At 43.8% G+C, this 18871-nt stretch overlaps 1 protein-coding gene across 1 annotated transcript in view; it reads right to left on the bottom strand.

The window, feature by feature from the left end:
• Positions 1 to 18871, bottom strand: part of Rbcn-3A (rabconnectin-3 alpha) — a 122980-nt gene that overhangs the window by 24000 nt on the left and 80109 nt on the right. Inside the window, exons 41-48 of the mRNA XM_084593783.1 lie at positions 17467 to 17765; positions 13287 to 13415; positions 11388 to 11602; positions 7230 to 7345; positions 6092 to 6364; positions 4862 to 5052; positions 4132 to 4414; positions 294 to 513 (exon numbers count right to left, since the gene is read on the bottom strand). Of these exons, the coding sequence (XP_084449909.1) occupies positions 294 to 513; positions 4132 to 4414; positions 4862 to 5052; positions 6092 to 6364; positions 7230 to 7345; positions 11388 to 11602; positions 13287 to 13415; positions 17467 to 17765 (1726 nt within the window). The remainder of the gene's footprint in view (positions 1 to 293; positions 514 to 4131; positions 4415 to 4861; positions 5053 to 6091; positions 6365 to 7229; positions 7346 to 11387; positions 11603 to 13286; positions 13416 to 17466; positions 17766 to 18871) is intronic.

Genomic DNA, 18871 nt, shown 5'->3' with positions numbered 1-18871 from the left:
GGTGCTTTCCTTTACATTTACATGACTGTTTTGAGGTTTACTTTGGTTGCAATTATCTCTTTACTAAAATTAAATGACACACACCCATTGTACATCACCGACCATTTTATATCACAGAATGCAAGAGTGTGACTGAACCCTTATTGAGTCCATCTGCCGGCACTTCATACACAAAGCCCACCTCAAAATTCCACATGTGTATACTAGTATACTGCAGTTTATCCTGAACAAGCAATGCTGTCTGCCATTGAAGCGTATAGCCTTTGGTATGCAGGGCGGAGAGTTGCGCCCACCTGAACGGTGTGTTGTCCACTTCGAGCAGTACCTTGTACTTGAGAATGGGGGGCCCCTGCATGGGTGCTCCACCCTGGCCAACTGCAGTCTCGACATGTGAGTTGGGCAGCAGGCTGGGGGGAGCGCTACCGTGGGCCTCTAGCGACTCCCGCAGGTGCCGCAGCCAGTGGTCCATCGCACGCAGCGAAGCATGCAGAAGAGGGCTCGTCACCGGCAGCTCTGCAACATGTGCACCCACCCTCAGCTCTGCACTGATGCTAGGGCCTGATGCACGCATGACAAGAAGTGAGGAAACTGCACACCCTCTTACACAGTGCAATAGCCCCCACAAGAGCAAGCAGCGTTCCGCTGACAGCGCTCGAACCCACTTCAACGTTCTTTTCCAGGTGCCACCTGAGGACACCAGGCGGCATTATAAAAGCTGCCGGTAGGTAGGTATGCAGGGTTTTCCATCCCAAAGCAGCAAGTGGGCTATGAGGGACACCATATTGTGAAAGTATCCATATTAATTTAGACCACATCTGGTTTTATGGGAAAAGGGGAAAAGGGAGTTCTATGAAGTGCATGCATTCACATAACATAGTAGTTAGCGTATGGGTGTCTTATGAACTGCACCTCCATGGAAGTGCAGCTAGGACCACCTGGGGTTCTTTAATGTGCATGAACATTGCACAGTACACAGGTGCCTTGCGTTTCACCTCCATCAAAATGCAGCTGCCATGACCAGCATCACACATGAGTCTTCCAGCTCAGTAGCTGAGTCCGTTAGCCACTGAGCCACTGTGGCAGCGCTGTGCAGACTGCTCTCCACCCTGGTCCAGATTATATGTGCCACTTCTAAAATGGTGTGCCACTAGCCACAATATCTAAAGTAAGAGTGTTAGAACCCCTGTAGAAAAAATTATCTGGCAGCATCAGCATCAACCATTTCAAGCCTCTAGGAGGCTTTTAACGTAAGGGATATTAGTACCCCTATGAAAGAAAAAAATGTGTCTACCACTTGTAGCCGGGCAGATGTGAAAAATCATGACCATGCTTTTGGCATGTGGAAAGGCAGTGTCCCCTTCTCTGACCACAAGGCTATGACGAACCCACAGAGTTGAAAACCTTCACTTGACAGAAAAGTCGATGGCTAAAGGACATTCCATATGATCTAAGTCACCTAAAAGAAGACTGCCATAGCACAATAAAGGGTTCAGAAACTGGCATCAACGTCGCTGTCTTTTTTACACAGGCAATAACAATCTGTGGTACGCTGCAGAAAAGTAACACTCACGCATATACAGTAAAATCTCATTACAAGAGGCACTCGGTTATAAGAGACACTTGAAAATGGTTTGGTTGGTTTTCCTATGTTTGCCATGTTAACAACATTGCATACGAGCGACATGGTTAGAATAAACACTGTTACTAAGGGCAACCTTTGCAGGTCCCTAAAGTAAATTCTTCACTATTTATAAGAGACAAAATTAACCCACGTACGTTCATGCAACGCAGCTGACTCGTACCAACTCATATGTGTGGCAGTTTAGATTTCCTTATCTAAATTCTGTTTCATATCAGTGTCCTTTTTTGTTGCAATATGTCAGGAACCGAGGAGTACCTCCTCTTGACTGGGAAGTAAAAATGTCCCTGTTGTGTCAGTCAGACAGGAATGTGACGACAGTGGCAGAACATTTTGACTTCCCAGTCAAGAGGAGGCATTCTTTCTTGGCTCCTGATATATTGAAACAAAACAGGACACTGATATGGAACAGAATTTAGTTAATCTAAACTGCCACACATATGAGTTGGTAAGAATTTGTGGTTACAAGAGACATCTTTTTGGGGTCCCTTGAGTGTCTTTTGTAACAAGGTTTTATGAATCTCATTGGCTGTCCGAATTTTTTCGCTACTAACATAACAGGGGCACTGCTGACTGCTGCTATCTAACAAGAAATCTCTTCAAACATGGCACATTTGTATGCAGACCCAAATGCACTGCTAGCTGTCACCTGGTGCGATAAAAAATGGGCAACTGCCAGACGTACAAGGCTGCTTACGGTCAAGGCAATTTGTAATGCCACCATACGTGTATTTTCAACTCTGTGTGTGCTAGTGCTCTGGTGCACCAAAGTATATCTCGGTAAATAAACCTTCACTGCTTGTCTGGGTGAACTACATCTTCCTTTCGTGAGACGTAACCACAACATCACGAACAGCAGAATTTGTTTCAAGATATGGTAGGTAGGGTATGTGGGGCTTAACATTCAAAGTTGCAAATGTGCTGTGTGAGACGGCATAGTAAAGGGTTGTCAGATTAATATAGCCATGTGGAGCTTTTTACAATGCACTGAAATCATACAGTGCAAAAATGACTGCATTTTTCCTCTATTAAAATGTGGCTGCCGCTGCAAGGCTCAATCTGGCAATTCAGAGCACAGCAATGGAATGCCAGAGCTGCTGAGCCATTGTGGTAGGTTTGGGTTACGCCATGGCTGCACTTCATCCTTTTCTGAACAGATGTTAAAACACATGAAAAAGCAGTAAGAAAAACGAACATGATGGCCTGCTTAAAAATAGAGCAGTACTCAAGATCACCTATACCTCCTCGGGCAAAGGCAACTGTGCACCATCTGACAGAAATGTGAAGCCTTTCAGAGGATATGTCACGGCGTAGGCTTCAGTAGTGGAAAGAGGACTGCCTCCGCCTGCTTGACCAATGCAAATGGCTCTTGCTCCCCAACATCCCAGCCAGGTATGAGCAGCAACCCTCTTGGATTTTTGTTGCCCATGAACGCGATGCAGGGGATAGAGTTCAACGGGCCAGGGATGCTACGCATATACCTTTTCCATGCGAATACCATGACTGAGTTTAGCAGCACCAGCTTGTGACTATCAATATACTATTGGCTCGGCATATAATGACAGAAGGCTCATTTCTAATAACACCTTCACTTGAGTATGGAATTGAGAGTAGCATATAATACTCACCTGATGAACCCATTCTTTTTTAAATTGACATCGGTCTGTTGGGAAGGTTAATTATGCTGCGAAAAAGTTGACAGATTTTTTTTTTGCGAGTCGAAATTTCATTCATATACGCCCGCCAAGTTACCTTCCATTTATCTTAATCATTGAAAGTGCGTGGTCAGCTGTGATCATGACGCCAGTTTTTAAACATTGTTTGTTTCAAAAGGTTTTTGCTGCTACCGTATGCACTGATGATTATGTGGTAGTAGATGGTACCTGTCCTAATCGCGACATAATAAAGTGAACACACTGAACCCCAGGCTCGCACAGTGGGGCGTGTCAAGCAAGCCACAGCTAGCACTCATTCTGCCAAGTTCGTCATGCAAGTCATCCTCATCTCCACCACCGCAGGAGCTTTCTTCAGAAGATAAACATGCTATGATGTTATTGCTGTGCAGCATCTTGGCGTGCTGACAAGGAATGCGCTGCTGACTGCAGAAATGATGGCCCGAAACTGAGGGGTACGCTAACAACTAATTCTCAATGACAAAAATCGGGGAGAACTGATTATGCAAGTGGGCTCAGTATGCAAGTAAATATCCTATGCTAGCATTACTGCTCCCAAATGCAAAGCTTATTATGTCTTATTAGAGGTACTATAGAGCCAACTAATGGTGTAGCAAACACGCACCCCATCGATAGTGGAACCAGCAGCAAGCCACCATGCACAAAAAAACTGCATTGCTTTCTATGGTGACGTAGCTGCCTGAGTCTGTGAAGCCATGTATGGATGTAACGCTCCAAAAGTAAAAATTGACATCCAAGGTCACTTTTTCAGAACTGGACTTCAGTCACCTCACAATTGTAACTGAAAACAGCTCTCACCTTGCAGTTCAATGCCAGCGACAGAAAGGAACTCTCGTAGGTTGTGGTTGGCCATCTTTACGACTGCATAGCGCATCAGGGCCCAGGCGTACGATCCAGGGTCCAGCTGCTCCAAGCGAGAGCCCTGAGATGGCCGCCGTTGCTGCTCATTTATTGTAGGGTCCTTGAAGACATCATCCTCTTCGTTCTCTTCATCTAGGCCCCCTAAAGCATCCCCTTCATCACTGGCAACCGATGCTGTTGAGTCGTAGTCAATTGCTGCCATCTGCTCTGCTAGCGTTGGCTGAGAAGAAAAAGGGAATGATTATTAGGACACGCTTGAAGATACTAATAAAAAGATGAAACAATAAAGTGAAAATTCTTTGAAATGAAAGCCCTTTCTGTAAATCAAAAAATACAAGTTCAGTAGCATTTGAAGAAGCTGCCAAACCTTGAAGACAGGCTACTTAGATAAGGCAAGAGACAAACACCTCTGCTCACAATTACAATAGCAGACATCTTAGGAATAATGCCTGAAGGCTGCCTTTCTGCACCACAATGCTAGTGTGCCAGCTGAAATAAACTCTGCCTACCTGAAGTCTAGTCGAACAAACCTCAACTTTGCATCACAGGATACAGTTTTTGAACTAGCTTCAACGGCTGCACACTCTGCCTGTATTTCAGTGTATTCCAGGCTTTTAAATGCAGATAACGCAGAATATGGGATAAAGGAACAGAAATTTTGCGATACCTTGGACATAAAGCAGGACATCATCGACATGACTGGAGGGACAAAGATCTCTCTGTATGTAGGGCGGTCTTCACGAACATTTGCCTGTGGAGCTTCACTTTTCAGCTGAGGCAGAATCTTCATGTTCCATTTGACACGCTGTCGGGTGATAGCATCGAAAATGCCAGTCTCCACAGTGGCTGTTGCCTCTTCTGAGAGAAAAAAAAAGAGCAAAAGAAATTAACACAGATCCTGTATATGAGTGCACTACATTTCAGAAAACACCTCAAAACGTAGCATGGTTTGCAGTAAAAAAGTATTATGGTATCTGTGGGTACCATGCCACTCCAAAGAAAATGCAAACAGCTGCCCCAGGTCCTTGCAATGAAAATTAAGGGTGAATTAGATGATTACAGTTGAATTGAAGTTTGCAAATATTTAAAATTTGGAATATAAAAAAAAGAATATTTTGTTGTTCGTCTCTTATAAAAAAAATTTGTTTATTTGCCAGAGACCTAATACTGTGCCGAAGCCCAATTATGGCAAAAGCCATATTATCTGGGCCAATTATCCGAAAATCAAGTTTGAAGTGCTAGGAAGACTGTACCAAGGCATTGCCAATTGCTTTCTTCCCTATCATTTACCTCGTGACCCGATCACATTTGGACAAGGGAGCTCAGCTCATGAAAATGAGCAAATGCGCTTTCCTATTTATCACACCGGATGAGATCTCTCGCTACAGAAGAAAAAACATGCAGTCCTTTGGTCCTTCCATAATGTGTTACATATGTAATTCCCACATCTGTGGCACCAGTCTTGTCCCCTTAACTTTTCAAGTGAGAGCTCTGCCGCAATGTTTCGGTGTAGAACCTACAGGCTCGTTCATACAGCTTGGCACGTTCATACTGATTTTTACTGAGGAATCTCTCCCAGTCTCTTGAAGTAAAAATTAATAAATCATTTTACTTCACTGCGTGTCATTATGCTCGAGGTGAGGCATCACTTCAGATGGCGGCATAAACACATTCTCTTGGACAAATGGGCATTTAGTGCTGCCAAATATGGTAGAGCTGAACAAACCCAACATCAGATGCCACCACTGTGCAAAATTAAGAGTGTAAGTAAGCCAGCTGTTCCATTGACAAATACCCTGTAACTTGCCTCTGAAAGCAGTGTGAGAACAGCATGTAACCATGAAAAGGGTGTCCATGACTGGACATGAACAGACATGGAAGCTACAGGGATGCTCACTTTCGGGAGCTGCCGAGGGCGTGACAGCACCGCTGGAGCCACCAGCAGACACCCGCAGCAGCTTCTTGGCACCACCACCAAACAGCATGGACCAGGTGCGCTGGTCAAAGCGCTGGCCCACCAGCCGATACAGCACGTGGCAGTCACACGAGGCCAGCGCGTGGATCAGCTGGCTGAGGTAGACGGCCACAAATGACTCGCACAGCAGGGTGTGCAGCCGGGGTCCATCCTCATCCTTGTCCCGAGCCATCAGTGCTCGCAGAGACTGAACCCCTGCACGCAGAACAGCAGGCTCCCAGTTTTCTTTTGTTCACAGAAACTTTAGAATAAGTGAGCCCTCACTGCAAACTTTACAGGTAAGGAATTGAGTTTGTGCAACCTCTGACGTGCACGCAAAGCAACCAAGTCCGCAATTCATAATCAGCCACACAGAGCGACTCAGTAGCGATTCAGGGCTGTTTTTGGTCCAGGAAAAAATTGGACATGTGCACGGAACTAAAAGTGCACAAAACAATGACCAGAAAAATTGCAGCCAAGTTAGCTTAGTTGGTGAAAAACAAGGCAGGATGTCACGTTTGACTTTGATTTCGATTCAAGGCTAGGTTTTTAAGGTCAGGCTTCAGGCAAAGATCAGAGAAACCGGTGACTGAGGACCCTAGTGGTAGTGCCCTACAAAATTTTGTGACCATTGCAGCTAAATATGGAGAGTAATTGGGTGCGGCTATAGCTTAGTACTCTCAGGCAATGGCCGGCAAAGCTTATCCACTTGCGCCACCGCTGCGGGATCGAAACCCAGTCAGGGTACAGTTGCAGCCATATTCGTCTTATTTTTTTAAAAGCCAAAGCCTTCACACGCTCGGACACATAAGAACAACAAAAAATACAATAGGTGTGTTTTATTCCCTATTCAAAGAAATGTAGTTTCCATTGAGCTTTGCTGTTAAGAAATAAAAACTGGTTATGAGCACCACAATGCTTCATGCTCACTCCTAAATCGCCCATTTTTATATGCAGAGCTTCCATGTTTGGGAACCATGCCAGAATATGACGCTAGTCAAGTTTATCTGCATAGGAGTGCTTCAGCTGCACGGTGCTTTGAATGCCCAACGAATCAGGTAAGATTCAGCAGAGTACGCACCCGGCCACTTGCTTGGTTGTGTTGCAGGTGTGAGAGGCTCATCAGTGCTGCCTAGCCGAGGACGCCTGGTGGCGTGGCCCACCAACAGGTGGCTGTTCTGGTAAACCACACTAAGGCTGCATGCACACAAACAGGTGCAAGAGGCAGTTTATAACAGGAAGCAGAGATTGCAAAAAAAAAGGTACTAACATGCTCTAACACTGAATAATGAATAATGCTGAATCTGAATAATGCTGCATGGCTAGTTTACACCTTGTAAAAGAACTAGACACCCAAAAATTGTTCCTCACTATTAAATCTGTAACAGGTTTCTCCCAATCTTTATAAATGGCAATTTTACACATCCTTGAATGTCATAAAACTGTTCTTATGGAAAAAAAAGTTCCAGAGCAGCATTTTTTTTCTTTTTCAAGCCATTTCAGAATCTTCACCCCTTATGGAAAAAAAAAAAAAGAAGACAGAAAAACAAACCCTGCCACAGAGATGCTTTGCTACAGGTGAAGGTGAAATTAGTGCGTACATCATACCATGATGCCCCCCCCCCCCCCTTTTTTTTTTTTTAGAATGCTCGTTTAAGTACCCTGTAATAACACCTGCTGACAAAACTCTGGCTCTTTCTACAGCACTTTGCTTCGATGAAGCGACAGGGACACAAGCAGTGGAAAACACTAAACGCTTGTAGTTCTAGTGGCGACAAGGGCGTGGCAGCTAATGTGGTGCTTCCTAATGAGGTGTAGTGGGGAGGAGTAACCGAAGAAAAATTTGTTCTTGGCTTTGCCAAGTAGTAAAAGCAACTCGTTATAAAGGACATAGCCATCAACATCACCAGTAGCAGCGTTTAGTGCTTTCGCTTGGTGGTGTGCTTTTGATTTATAAGTTGTAATGCGGAGGTGTGGAATTTGGAGTGCTTGAGAACTGGACCAGACATTCACAACAGGTGTTGATAAATGAATGTGAAACACATGAATTAGCCCCATTATAATGGATACACTCCATGGTTAACATATGGCTTTAAATTTGGATCCAGAAACACAAATGGCCACAGGCACCAGATTCTGAATGAACCTGAACTGAATGATCTGGCAACTGTACTAAAACAGCACACTGCACCAACAGCGTAAATTTATGCAAATTTCAGGGGGTACACATATCTTTCCGTGCCATTAATTTTATTATACCCTTTTTTTATATAAATAAGAAGTGCCATGTTAAAAATGCAGAGGAAGAGAGTTAACAGCGTAGACCTATGGTTTCAATGGTTTCTTTATTACTCTGTTATGCCATTATCTATGTATGAGAGACCTTAAGAAGAAGACAGAATGTACTACAGTGGCAAAGTTAATGCCATCAACTTCATTACAATATAACATGCAGCTCAAGAAAACTTATAGATACACGTCCAATCATCCCCAAAAGTAAAAAAATATACTAAAACTTTCAACAAAGGCTACTTGGTCGGGTTAATCTCATGTCTAGACAAAAAAGTGGCGAGAGTAACATCAGAGCCAGCAGGAATTCACATAGTCCTGCACACGCTGCACAAGGCTTTGCTTAACTTCTCCACAATCTGTAACTTTTCACAGGGTCCAAAAACCAAACCGTGGCTGGGGCTGACAAATGTTTTAATCAGTTCAGTCAAGTTAATATTGTCTATAACGTCTTGATGGATATGCACCACTGCTATACTGCACAAGTGTTTCTAACCCATCACACAGCAAAGCCTAGTCTTCAGCCTTCTCAGGGCAGTGAAAGGTCAGTGTGCTTCACATGAGAAAACTGCATCATCAGTATAGCAGTGCTCTAAACCTCCTTAGTATTTCTGCGATGTCCTTTACAGGCTACAGACCGGCATGTTCTTCGTGCAGTAAGTTTCTATGCCCGACAAAGCTAAGTCAGTAATTGAGGGGAAAAAATACATGCAGAGAATGTGCCCTAGTCCGAATCCCTCTCTTGAGACCTGGAGAAGGTTCGGACGTTATAATGCTAACAACTCTATTCTAATCGGATCTCTCTCTTTCTATTTGAAAACCATGTGATTCAGTATCGCTGTACGAAGTCTTCTTGCCATGTAAGTAAAGCCACGTGCACCTCGAAGGTAAGAATGCCTATTCATAGGCTACTCTCCGACTCCAAGTCGACAATGATGCTCTTTTAGTGTACTTTATGAGGGAAACAGTTAACATTTGCGTTGGCCATTGTTTTTAGAAATTTCTCTCCTAAGCTTTTGCTTCATGAGTCACTGAAGAAGGTGGCATTCAGTGCTCTTTTCATAACTCAATTTTTTCAATTGTGCCCAGCATGAGTACGCACACATCACATCATTATGAACCCGCAGTTGCCCTCCTTGCTTCATTCAATTTCTTCAGTTGCTGCACAGATGTTTGCTAACTGCTAGCTTTTTTTTTTTTTTTTTTTTTCAAGAGTGAAGGTTTGTCATGAAAAGCAAATGGGCCTACATTGGCCCAACTGACTGAGTACCGGGACAGGCCGGACATTAAAAACTGAAAGCAGGCAATTATTGGGTCCAGTAGAGGCGAGCAGGCTAGGCCCAGCCTACGTACCGGCCTGTGCAGACCTCAAGCACCCGAGTAAAAAGTTATGTTTTGTAGCTTTTCTCAAATCTAAAGCTTGCACTGTACCATTTAAACATCCCAGTTCTGCGATCACGCTATTTCTAAAGCATTAAATCAGCATTGCTTTTTTGCTCTATACTCGAAGCAATCATTTTTCGCTTTTGGCTCATAGGAGGTGTGGGCCCGAGATGGTTGAAGGGACATTCACAACATTCTAATTGGACCAGCAGTTTTTGGAAACTAAATATGATGGTGATGGAGATTTTTGGATGTGTTTTACTTTATTTCCTTTTTTATAAATAAAGATGGCCAGCTGAGATGCAGCAGTTTTATGCATGCCGCCAAGGCATGAGTCGCAGCGGTCAGTGTCTGTTAAATACACTGTTAAAACATTTTTCAAGTCCAAACAAAATAAAGGACCCGAAGAGAGCTTCGAAGGTTTGCGTTGTGCCGACCCTCAAATACATAAGACTACTTTTTGATGTGTCAGTCTCAATCAAAGGATGACATGATGCCAGAAAAGTAGGGGTTAAAGTTAAATACAATCAAAAGCAGTCATGAGATTTCCTTTGATTGTTGGGAGATTATAATTATAACAGCACTATATTTTGCACATTTGCTTCTGCTGAGTCATTCTGTGGAAGGGAAAATGCCTCCTTGCTCCTGTGGCTTCCCTGTCTTGGGTGTGCTGCTCGTGTCATTCAATGCCAAACCAGTAGTCCCGGGACGAATCGCGGGAAGATGCTTTATGCCACTGCACCACACTTTCTGCTATGAGATCATACTTAGTGGATTGATATGAGCACCTAAGAGACACATGACAGTGCAACCTGTGTAGACCTGTGTAGCACATTTATCGCTTGATGTGATAAATTTATATTAAGGGTACAAGCTATTGAAGTTAACAAGCACTACTCATCTGACAGCAAGCTGTAAAGAAAATTTAAAAATGATCAATGGGATTGATGTGGAAGAAAGATAGCATCACTCTCCGATCTGTTCCGATTCTATCCTTATTTCATCTCCACTTGCATTTTCTTCTTTAATATCTTTCTGCTGAGTCGTTCTTAGTGCGACCTCTCCTTTCTCACGAGCCTAGAAGGGGCTGCCGACCATGCCACCTTCCAAGTGTGGCAGGTAAAAAAAAAAACTGCCTGCAACCTGCCCAGAACAGCAGGCGGAGACTTCGTACAGACACCAACACTGACGATGCTGAACGGTTTTTGCCTTCATGAAACTCATAATGTTATTGCATTAAAACTTATGCCAGGCACCCAAAAGAACACTCAAACTGAGGTATTAATAGAAGATATTCAATGTTGTTGCCACTCTAAACCCATTTCGATTACGCATGTGTTAGCAGAGCTTCAGGTAGAAGCTCTACTAATCTTTTATCTGAACCTGGCATCCTATTCAGTGAGTGCAAGTGGGTAACTGCAGCACAAGCTAGATAAGCAGCCACGCTTAAAAGAGCCTGAAGAGCAGGCTGCACAAACGTGCAGGAAAGCTTAGTAGTACTATAAGTAAAAACTCTTAACAAGTGTCACTTATGGCAGAGTGCAGAAAGGTTTCCACCCAGATGTACCTGAGGCAATCCTCGACGTCGAGTCCCCTGTTGGAGCCCTGCTGACCTTTGAGACCAAAGCTGTCGCTGTCACACAGTGCTTGGTAGATGCAGGCAGACAGAGAAGTGCCCAAGTCCCACAGCACAGACACTCGTGAAAAGGTGCTGGCACTGGTGGCCGCACCAGGTGGCTCTTCCAGATCCATCACTGTCAGCAAGATGTCATGTGCCATCAGCTGCACCAAACACAAAACAAGCTTTCTTAGCACCAGCAAAGGAGTTGAAGGCACACATTCATTTTGTCCTAAGACTGCAGGCTGCTGCCCTCATCCCTTGAGGATTGTAGCCAGTGCAAAAATATGCCAGGTCACTATGACTGGCCAATCACCCTGGCATAAGTTCAGCTCAGAAAAAGGCAGCAGAAAAAGTAAGTGACCACATAGATGCTGTTTTTCTCTGCTTAAATATGCCCCATTCCCCATTCCCTCCATGCCACAGTTTCCACTTGTATATTTTATGATTGTTCGTCGGTGTGGAATTTGGAGTGCTTGAGAAGGCACAGGACAAGTGGACCAGACACTGAGTACAAGACCTTTAAAAGGAGGTCACTCTGTTGAGTAGCAATTCATGAGGTCCAGGTGTTGGTGACTCCTTAAGTCTGTATAATCCCAGGAATGACAATACATATAACTTTAAAATATAACTTTAAAATAAATAAAATAACTGCACTATTTAAACATTAATATTTTCCAATACAATAATCTCTTAAGCACTTCAGACGAGCAAAGCTCCTCCTTGTAAAGTCGTCCCAAAACTACTTTGGACGAGTGTAGATTGTTTTCCAAGGGTACTTCCTCACCTTGAGGTGTCCACCGATAAGTGACAGATACTGCACCTTCCTTTTCCTCAATACTAAAACAAAAAATACTAAAAATCATGGAATGAAAAGGCAGTTTTAAAAGGTGCTATCCTACTCTGAACCCTAATACAAGCCATTGAACTGTGTACACTATTGCTAAACCATGAAAAACCATGCTTAACAGTTAACAGCTTTTGCTCGTATAACTAGGATTAAGCAATGCTTAGACCTCTCCATATATCGTTCTACCGTTTGAAACTTTTTTTTTTATATGGCAGTCTTGATAAGAAAATTGCATCTTGCGGAGGCAACGCATGTGCTGCTGGCCTGTGATAAAAAAAAAAAAAAGAAAAAGAAAAGAAGGTTTTCTAAGCTGCCATTCTTGTCATGATTCAGACACCGATTTTCACATTGTTTCAAAAAGCAAAGGTGACAGTGCTGACATTGATATGAGCTAATGAAGAATATCACAGCTCAGAAGAAACTGTCACCAGTGGGCATCAGTGGATGAAGGTTGGTATAAAGAACATTCCAACAAAACCTCTTCATTTAAACGTTTAAATGGGCACTCCATAATAGGTCAGTGGAAAAGCTGTAAAATTCCTGGCTGTGCTCTTTAATTTTTAATCGCTACTTATCAGCACATAGCATATTTTTCATATAATGATCAATAAACTTCATTATGTTCATCTGACTTAGTTTCTGGTTCAAATATTTATTGAGTGTCAGATATTTCCTTTTTATTACAATACCAATTGAAACCAGCAGTAAAATAAAGAAAAGATAAAAAGTTTTGTTCACACTTTTTTTGAAAAATAAAGCACATAACAGATTAAAAGGAGTAATTCAGAGTTCTGTTTTTAGAGACTTTGCATACTTGCATATTTAAAGTGATGAAAAATCTCCAAAACAAAAATTTCCTGCTGCAAGTAAGAAAGTGTGTTCTTGTAGCCAGGTGGCATTTTTCATCCCCTTAAGAGAACTCCACAGAACGGTGACGAAATGCATTCAAGCCATGGAATGCAAATTGTCGACGCCAGGTATTCAAAGCCAGTGCTTACCTGGAGAAGACGAACTGGATCGGCGACCACTGTTTTCTGGCAAGCCACACTGGCAGCCAGGAGAGGTAGAGTTGTGGGGAAAGGCAGTGGTGACAATAACTGCTGCTGGGAACGGTCCTGCTGCAGCTCCTGTGAAAGTAGTCTTAAGTTATTGGCAGCAAAGATCTGACTGGCACCTCTGTAAAAAGTTATGCATCTGGCAACTCTGTGTCTACTCAGGTTGAGAGATACTGTGGGAACTTGGCCTCAACAAAGTGGATCTAGAGCTGCTCCAGGTGCTGTACGAGAACATCACGGCTCAAGTCGAGTGGTGCGGCAAGACCACAACACCAGTAGGAATTCTGCGCAGACTGAGGTAGCACTGCCCTGTTTCCCTACTCCTTTCATGCTTTATGTGGGCAAGAGTAACGCATTACTTGGAGGTTTCAGGATCTCGATACAGGCTGGAGTACTGTAAAGATGGCAAGCGAGAGGTTTGCCATACCCCTGCCTTTGTGTTTGCGGACGACTTCTCCATTACGATGGGGCTCACCTGCTCACCTGAAAGGCTGCAGAGCCCACTAGACATTTGGGAGCTGAAAATGACGAATGCAGTTGCATTAAGCCAAATAAAATGTGTGGTGATGATTTGGGGGACAACACAAGAACAGTGGACATGGGCAACGCATGAGAGAACAGTGGGCATGACTGAAGTCCTAGAAATGCGTTGTGGCACCAGAACAAATTGCCTGACAGCTCTGGTGCAATGAATATGAGTGGAGGCCTTCAGAGACAAATTAATTTTTAGGTACCCATGCACTTTGGACCTTCAATTGGTACCAGGTGGTATGTGCCCTCTAAAAGATGGCGCATCCACTTGGTACCAAATGATGGCACCCCCTTCATACGGCAGTTAAGCTGGATTGTGCCCTTGACTCAGCACCAGTTTGAACTTGCTGCAGCTGCTATAAGATTGTTGAGAGCATCTGAAGAGAAGTTGCGGCTGTCATGTGCACTATGAATATGGACCGGCAAAAGTATGAGCAACGCTGCGCCATTAAATTTTATGTGAAATTTGGCGAAACCGCTACTGTGACCTATAAAAAGTTGAAAAAAGCTTATGGAGAACATTCACAATCCAGGGCACAAGTGTTCAGATGGCACAAGTGCTTTTTAGCAGGCCAAGAAGAAGTGGATGATGAAGCTTGTGCAGGACGACCATCAACCTCAAGAATGGACGACAATGTGAAAAGAGTGAAGTCTCTTGTAAAGATAGATCGTCGACTCACGGCGAGAATGATCAGTCGGGAGTTGAATTTGAATGTTTTTACCGTCTATCAAATCTTTACACAGGATTTGGGTATGCGGAAAGTGTGCACGAAGATGGTTCCAAAGAACCTCACCACTGAGCAGAAGAACAACAAAAAAGATGTGTGTCTTGATCTTCTGGAGTGCCTAGAGAGGGAGCCAGAATTCTTCAATCGCGCTGTAACAGGTGATGAGTTGTGGATTTTTGAATATGATCCCGAGACGAAACACCAAAGTCAGGAATGGCACACCACAGACTCTCCTCGTCCAAGGAAAGCGAGAATGAGCAAAACGAAAATTAAATCGATGCTCATTTGTTTTTTTGACAGTCGGGGAGATCGTCCACAAGGAATTTGTGCCTCCAGGACAAACTCTCAATCAAACTTTTTATCGCGAAGTTCTTAGACTCAAGAAACGGGTTGCACGTATACGACCAGGCGTTGCACGGACATGAATGCTTCACCACGACAATGCACCCTGTCACATGTCCATTAATTTTTTGGCAAGAAACAGTATCCCTGTGATTCCTCAGCCCTCCTATTCACCGAATCTCAGTCCCTGCGACTTTTTTTTTTATTTCCACGGCTCAAAATCCACTTGAAAGGGCATCACTTTGGTACTCTGGATAATATCCAGAAGAGTGTAACAGACAAGCTGAAACATATTCCAGCAGAAGCCTTCCAGAACTGTTATGAAGGTTGGAAACATCTCCGTCGATGTGTAAATGCAGAAGGGTGCTTCCTAATGAGGTGTAGCGGGGAGGAGTAACCGAAGAAAAATTTGTTCTTGACTTTGCCAAGTAGTAAAAGCAACTCGTTATAAAGGACATAGCCATCAACATCACCAGTAGCAGCGTTGTGCTTTCGCTTGGTGGTGTGCTTTTGATTTATAAGTTGTAATGTGGAGTCGTGCTTTTCCAAAGGCAAGCTGCTTATAGCAGCTGGACACTCCTGTCTAATCGGTCTGAAGAACCATACTGATGGCCGCACAAAAACTGCCCCATTGTGCAGCTCTATGCACAGAGAGAGACGTATGGATCGCCACAGTGTGAGATGCACTAGATTGCTTTTAAGATAAAGGGCTTCTTTGGAGAGCCAAACATGTCGGCAGGCCAGTGCAAATGCCGACCTTTCTGAAAGGTGCAAATCGATGTGTACAGTAGTTATTTACTATAACAGACAACTTTGACGTTTTCACGGAAGTGACTATACATATGGATAAAAATTCCCTTTTGACTTATTTTAACTGCTTGATCAGTGAGATGCTGCATTAGTAAAATGCTGAATGCCGACTCAATAGAATAACAGAAAACCGTGACATGAGAAATGGCAAACTGAGTGTGCCTTAAGCCTGCAGTTCTGTAGAGCACGCTTTAACACCTAGCATTCTAAAACTGTTTTGCCTTCTTCTGTAGGGGGCCCTACCATGGTAGCATTGAACCGCACAGCATTTTGTGGAATAAGCAGCCATCATAGAGGTTTCCTTAGGAAAGGTAGTGCCAAGCATAAAACACCAAGGTAAACAACCATTTATTGAGGTGAACATATGGGAAAGTTGTTTTGTGTTCATGTTAATTGCAAGCACCAATCTGCCTTGACAGACAGATTCGCCGTTTGTGTCCAATGACAGTTGCATGATGTGTGAATCCGGTGAGTTAGAGAAAAGCAGCATTAAAGCATGGCATGGGTAGTTAGCAGATTCCAAACAAGATAGGAGGGAAGTAAGCAGTGAAGAGGGTCATGGAAATGTCACCAATCGATGCTGTATCTATATCTGCTTCCCTAGTAAGCTCATTGCCTACTTTCCCTCTCTTATGCTGACCTGGTTTTGCATGCAGCATCGCACTGACATACTAAGCGAGAGACTGTCAACAGCTTGAGTACACTAAAATATCAGCCTCATGGCTTATTCATCAAGGACAAGTGTTACAGCAATGTAAAGGCAGCTGGATATATAGCACTGCTGGAAGCCGAAGGACGAGTTCAGTTGTCAATGATGGCATGCCACCAAACTGGAACCGCGATCACAACACGATTATGCAACACTGAGTCAGTGATTACAAGGTAAGGTCTGAGTGCAAATGTTCATGCAAAGAAAAAAGGTCATGGTCACTTTTTTCAGAGCTGTTTTTTTAAACTTATAATGTTGGGTGGGCAACATCTGCTTTCCTCGAGAAACAACCTAATAGCAATGATGTGCTGACTTTCCAGTGAGAAGGCATATGAAATGGAACGGAGCAAAACTGCTTTGATGTTCGTTTTTTTTTCTTGCCCTTAGCAAAATGTCATGATGAACTGAGAATAGATATGCTGTTTTACACTATAATGACACTATAATGAAAAACTAGAATGTTGCCAAAATGAACCCGAATCAATAGTTTCTCACACAGGCTGCTAGGTGGTGAGCAATGATCTAGAGTTGAGAAAAGTCTTCAAGCATGTGTACACTATTTATTACCAAATGAGTAATGGCAACACTTAACTGTGGGACCAAGTGGCAAGGTTTGAAAAAGTGCATGCATCATGCAGCAAGGAAAAAAGGAATATACATGGGCTGATAAGCCGAAAAGTAATGACATCAGAAATGCAGAAGGGACTGCACAGAACTTATTCAAACCGCCGAGCAAAAACAGCATGCACTGATGTATACTGTGTATGCATGCACTGAGTCTCATCGAATGTTATCCTCTTAACTTGATCTCCGATAATTTCTTGTAATTTTCTTGTACTGAAGAAAAAAAAGCCGCCTATCGCAAATGAATGCTTTAATATACAGATAAAAAAAAATGGCTCATCTTGCTGGAACTTAAATGAAGCACATGAAGATCTCTTAGGACGGCCATTTTCTAGGTGCACTTTTCCCGCATGATCAGCTACACTGCAGCGAGCCTCACCTGAAGCAACAGGTTGAGTTCCATGCGTACTGCTGCTAGGCCACCGCCGTGGGCACCGTGAAGGCCCGTGTAGGAGAGCAGCGTGCGCAGCAGTGCCTCGTTGGCTTTGAGCCACAGCTTGCGGCGTGCAGCACGAACCAATTTGGCCTCAAAATCCTGCTTGTCAGCAACCAAGATGGCATGCAGGGTGGGCACAGGTGCCCCCCCATGGCCCGAGTCGGGGCCCGTGTGCGCCCTCTCTCGACCGCCAGATGACCCGTCTTCCGCTGCTGCATCAGGAAGCATGGATGTCTCGGAAACTGAAAACGAGGGAAAAAAAATTTAAAACACATATCCACAAGCATCCCTTCTATGATATGCCAAAAAGCAGTGCTGACATGGCCAGCACAACCCAAAAGTGGCAAAAATAGACAGAGCAAAAGCTGCTGCCTTGGGTCCACTTCCTACTATCTGCAAAAGCAATGGAGGATCAGTGTTCAGCTGTAGTCCGTCAGAAGAGTAACACAGAAAAGGTAACAGCCAGTCAGGCACATAGCAAAAGGAGGAAGACCTGTGGTTAACCTAAATCAAGGAAAGTTTCCCTATGCAGCCTGAATGTTCTACTGCCGAACTCCAACCCACGTCCTCTGTTTAGAAAACACTGTGCAAGTATACCACTAATGGCTTCAGCCATCAAGCCCCATCAAGTACCATTCAAGGTATGTCATATTATAGAGATTGTATACCTGATAATTGATAGAGCGTTTGTTGCGCCAGTGATGACAAGATCACATGTTGCTATGATCAACGGTGACTAGTTTTAAAGCACTTTCCACCCAGTCTTCAGTGGGGCAGCACGTTAGGCTTGACACTGGGCGAGTGAGCTGCTCACCGCTGAGTTAAGTGTGCTGCCAACTGGTGCACTCAATTTTCACATTTGTGCAGCAGGTGAACAATAAGATTCATTTCATTTTGTTCTCTGCATGATGCCAATTTCGAATAGAGCCTGCTGCTGCGGTGTGGCAGTGATTCTAACTGCCAGTATGAGCAGAAAGAAATGTCGCTGGCACTGTCCTACCACAAAGAGACAAAGCAGGCATATTTCTGACATGTTTTCTAGATCATCACTCTCAAGATGCACGTGATGCATACTTGCACACTTAACACACAGTGCCAGGAATTTACGCGGGCCTCGTCAAGAGCCCCCTTTTGAGGCTGTTAAGTCTCAATACTACTGTATTTACTCGTGCAATTTGCACACCCCTAATTTATTATCCGAGTTTATAAAGAAATTTTTTCTTGCACATTTTACGTTTTCTGTTGTGCTAAAACACCAGCATGCATGTGGGTATGTGCAAGGCAGGCTTAGGATGATTGGCACGGCCGTGTCTGTGTGTGGGTGTAAAAGGTGTCAGCTGCGGGTGGA

This window comes from Amblyomma maculatum, chromosome 2 (genome assembly GCF_055883805.1).
Source record: "Amblyomma maculatum isolate TAMU_Amacu chromosome 2, ASM5588380v1, whole genome shotgun sequence".
In the NCBI taxonomy this organism is placed as follows: Eukaryota; Metazoa; Arthropoda; class Arachnida; order Ixodida; family Ixodidae; genus Amblyomma; species Amblyomma maculatum.
This window is presented reverse-complemented; position numbering and strand designations above follow the sequence as displayed.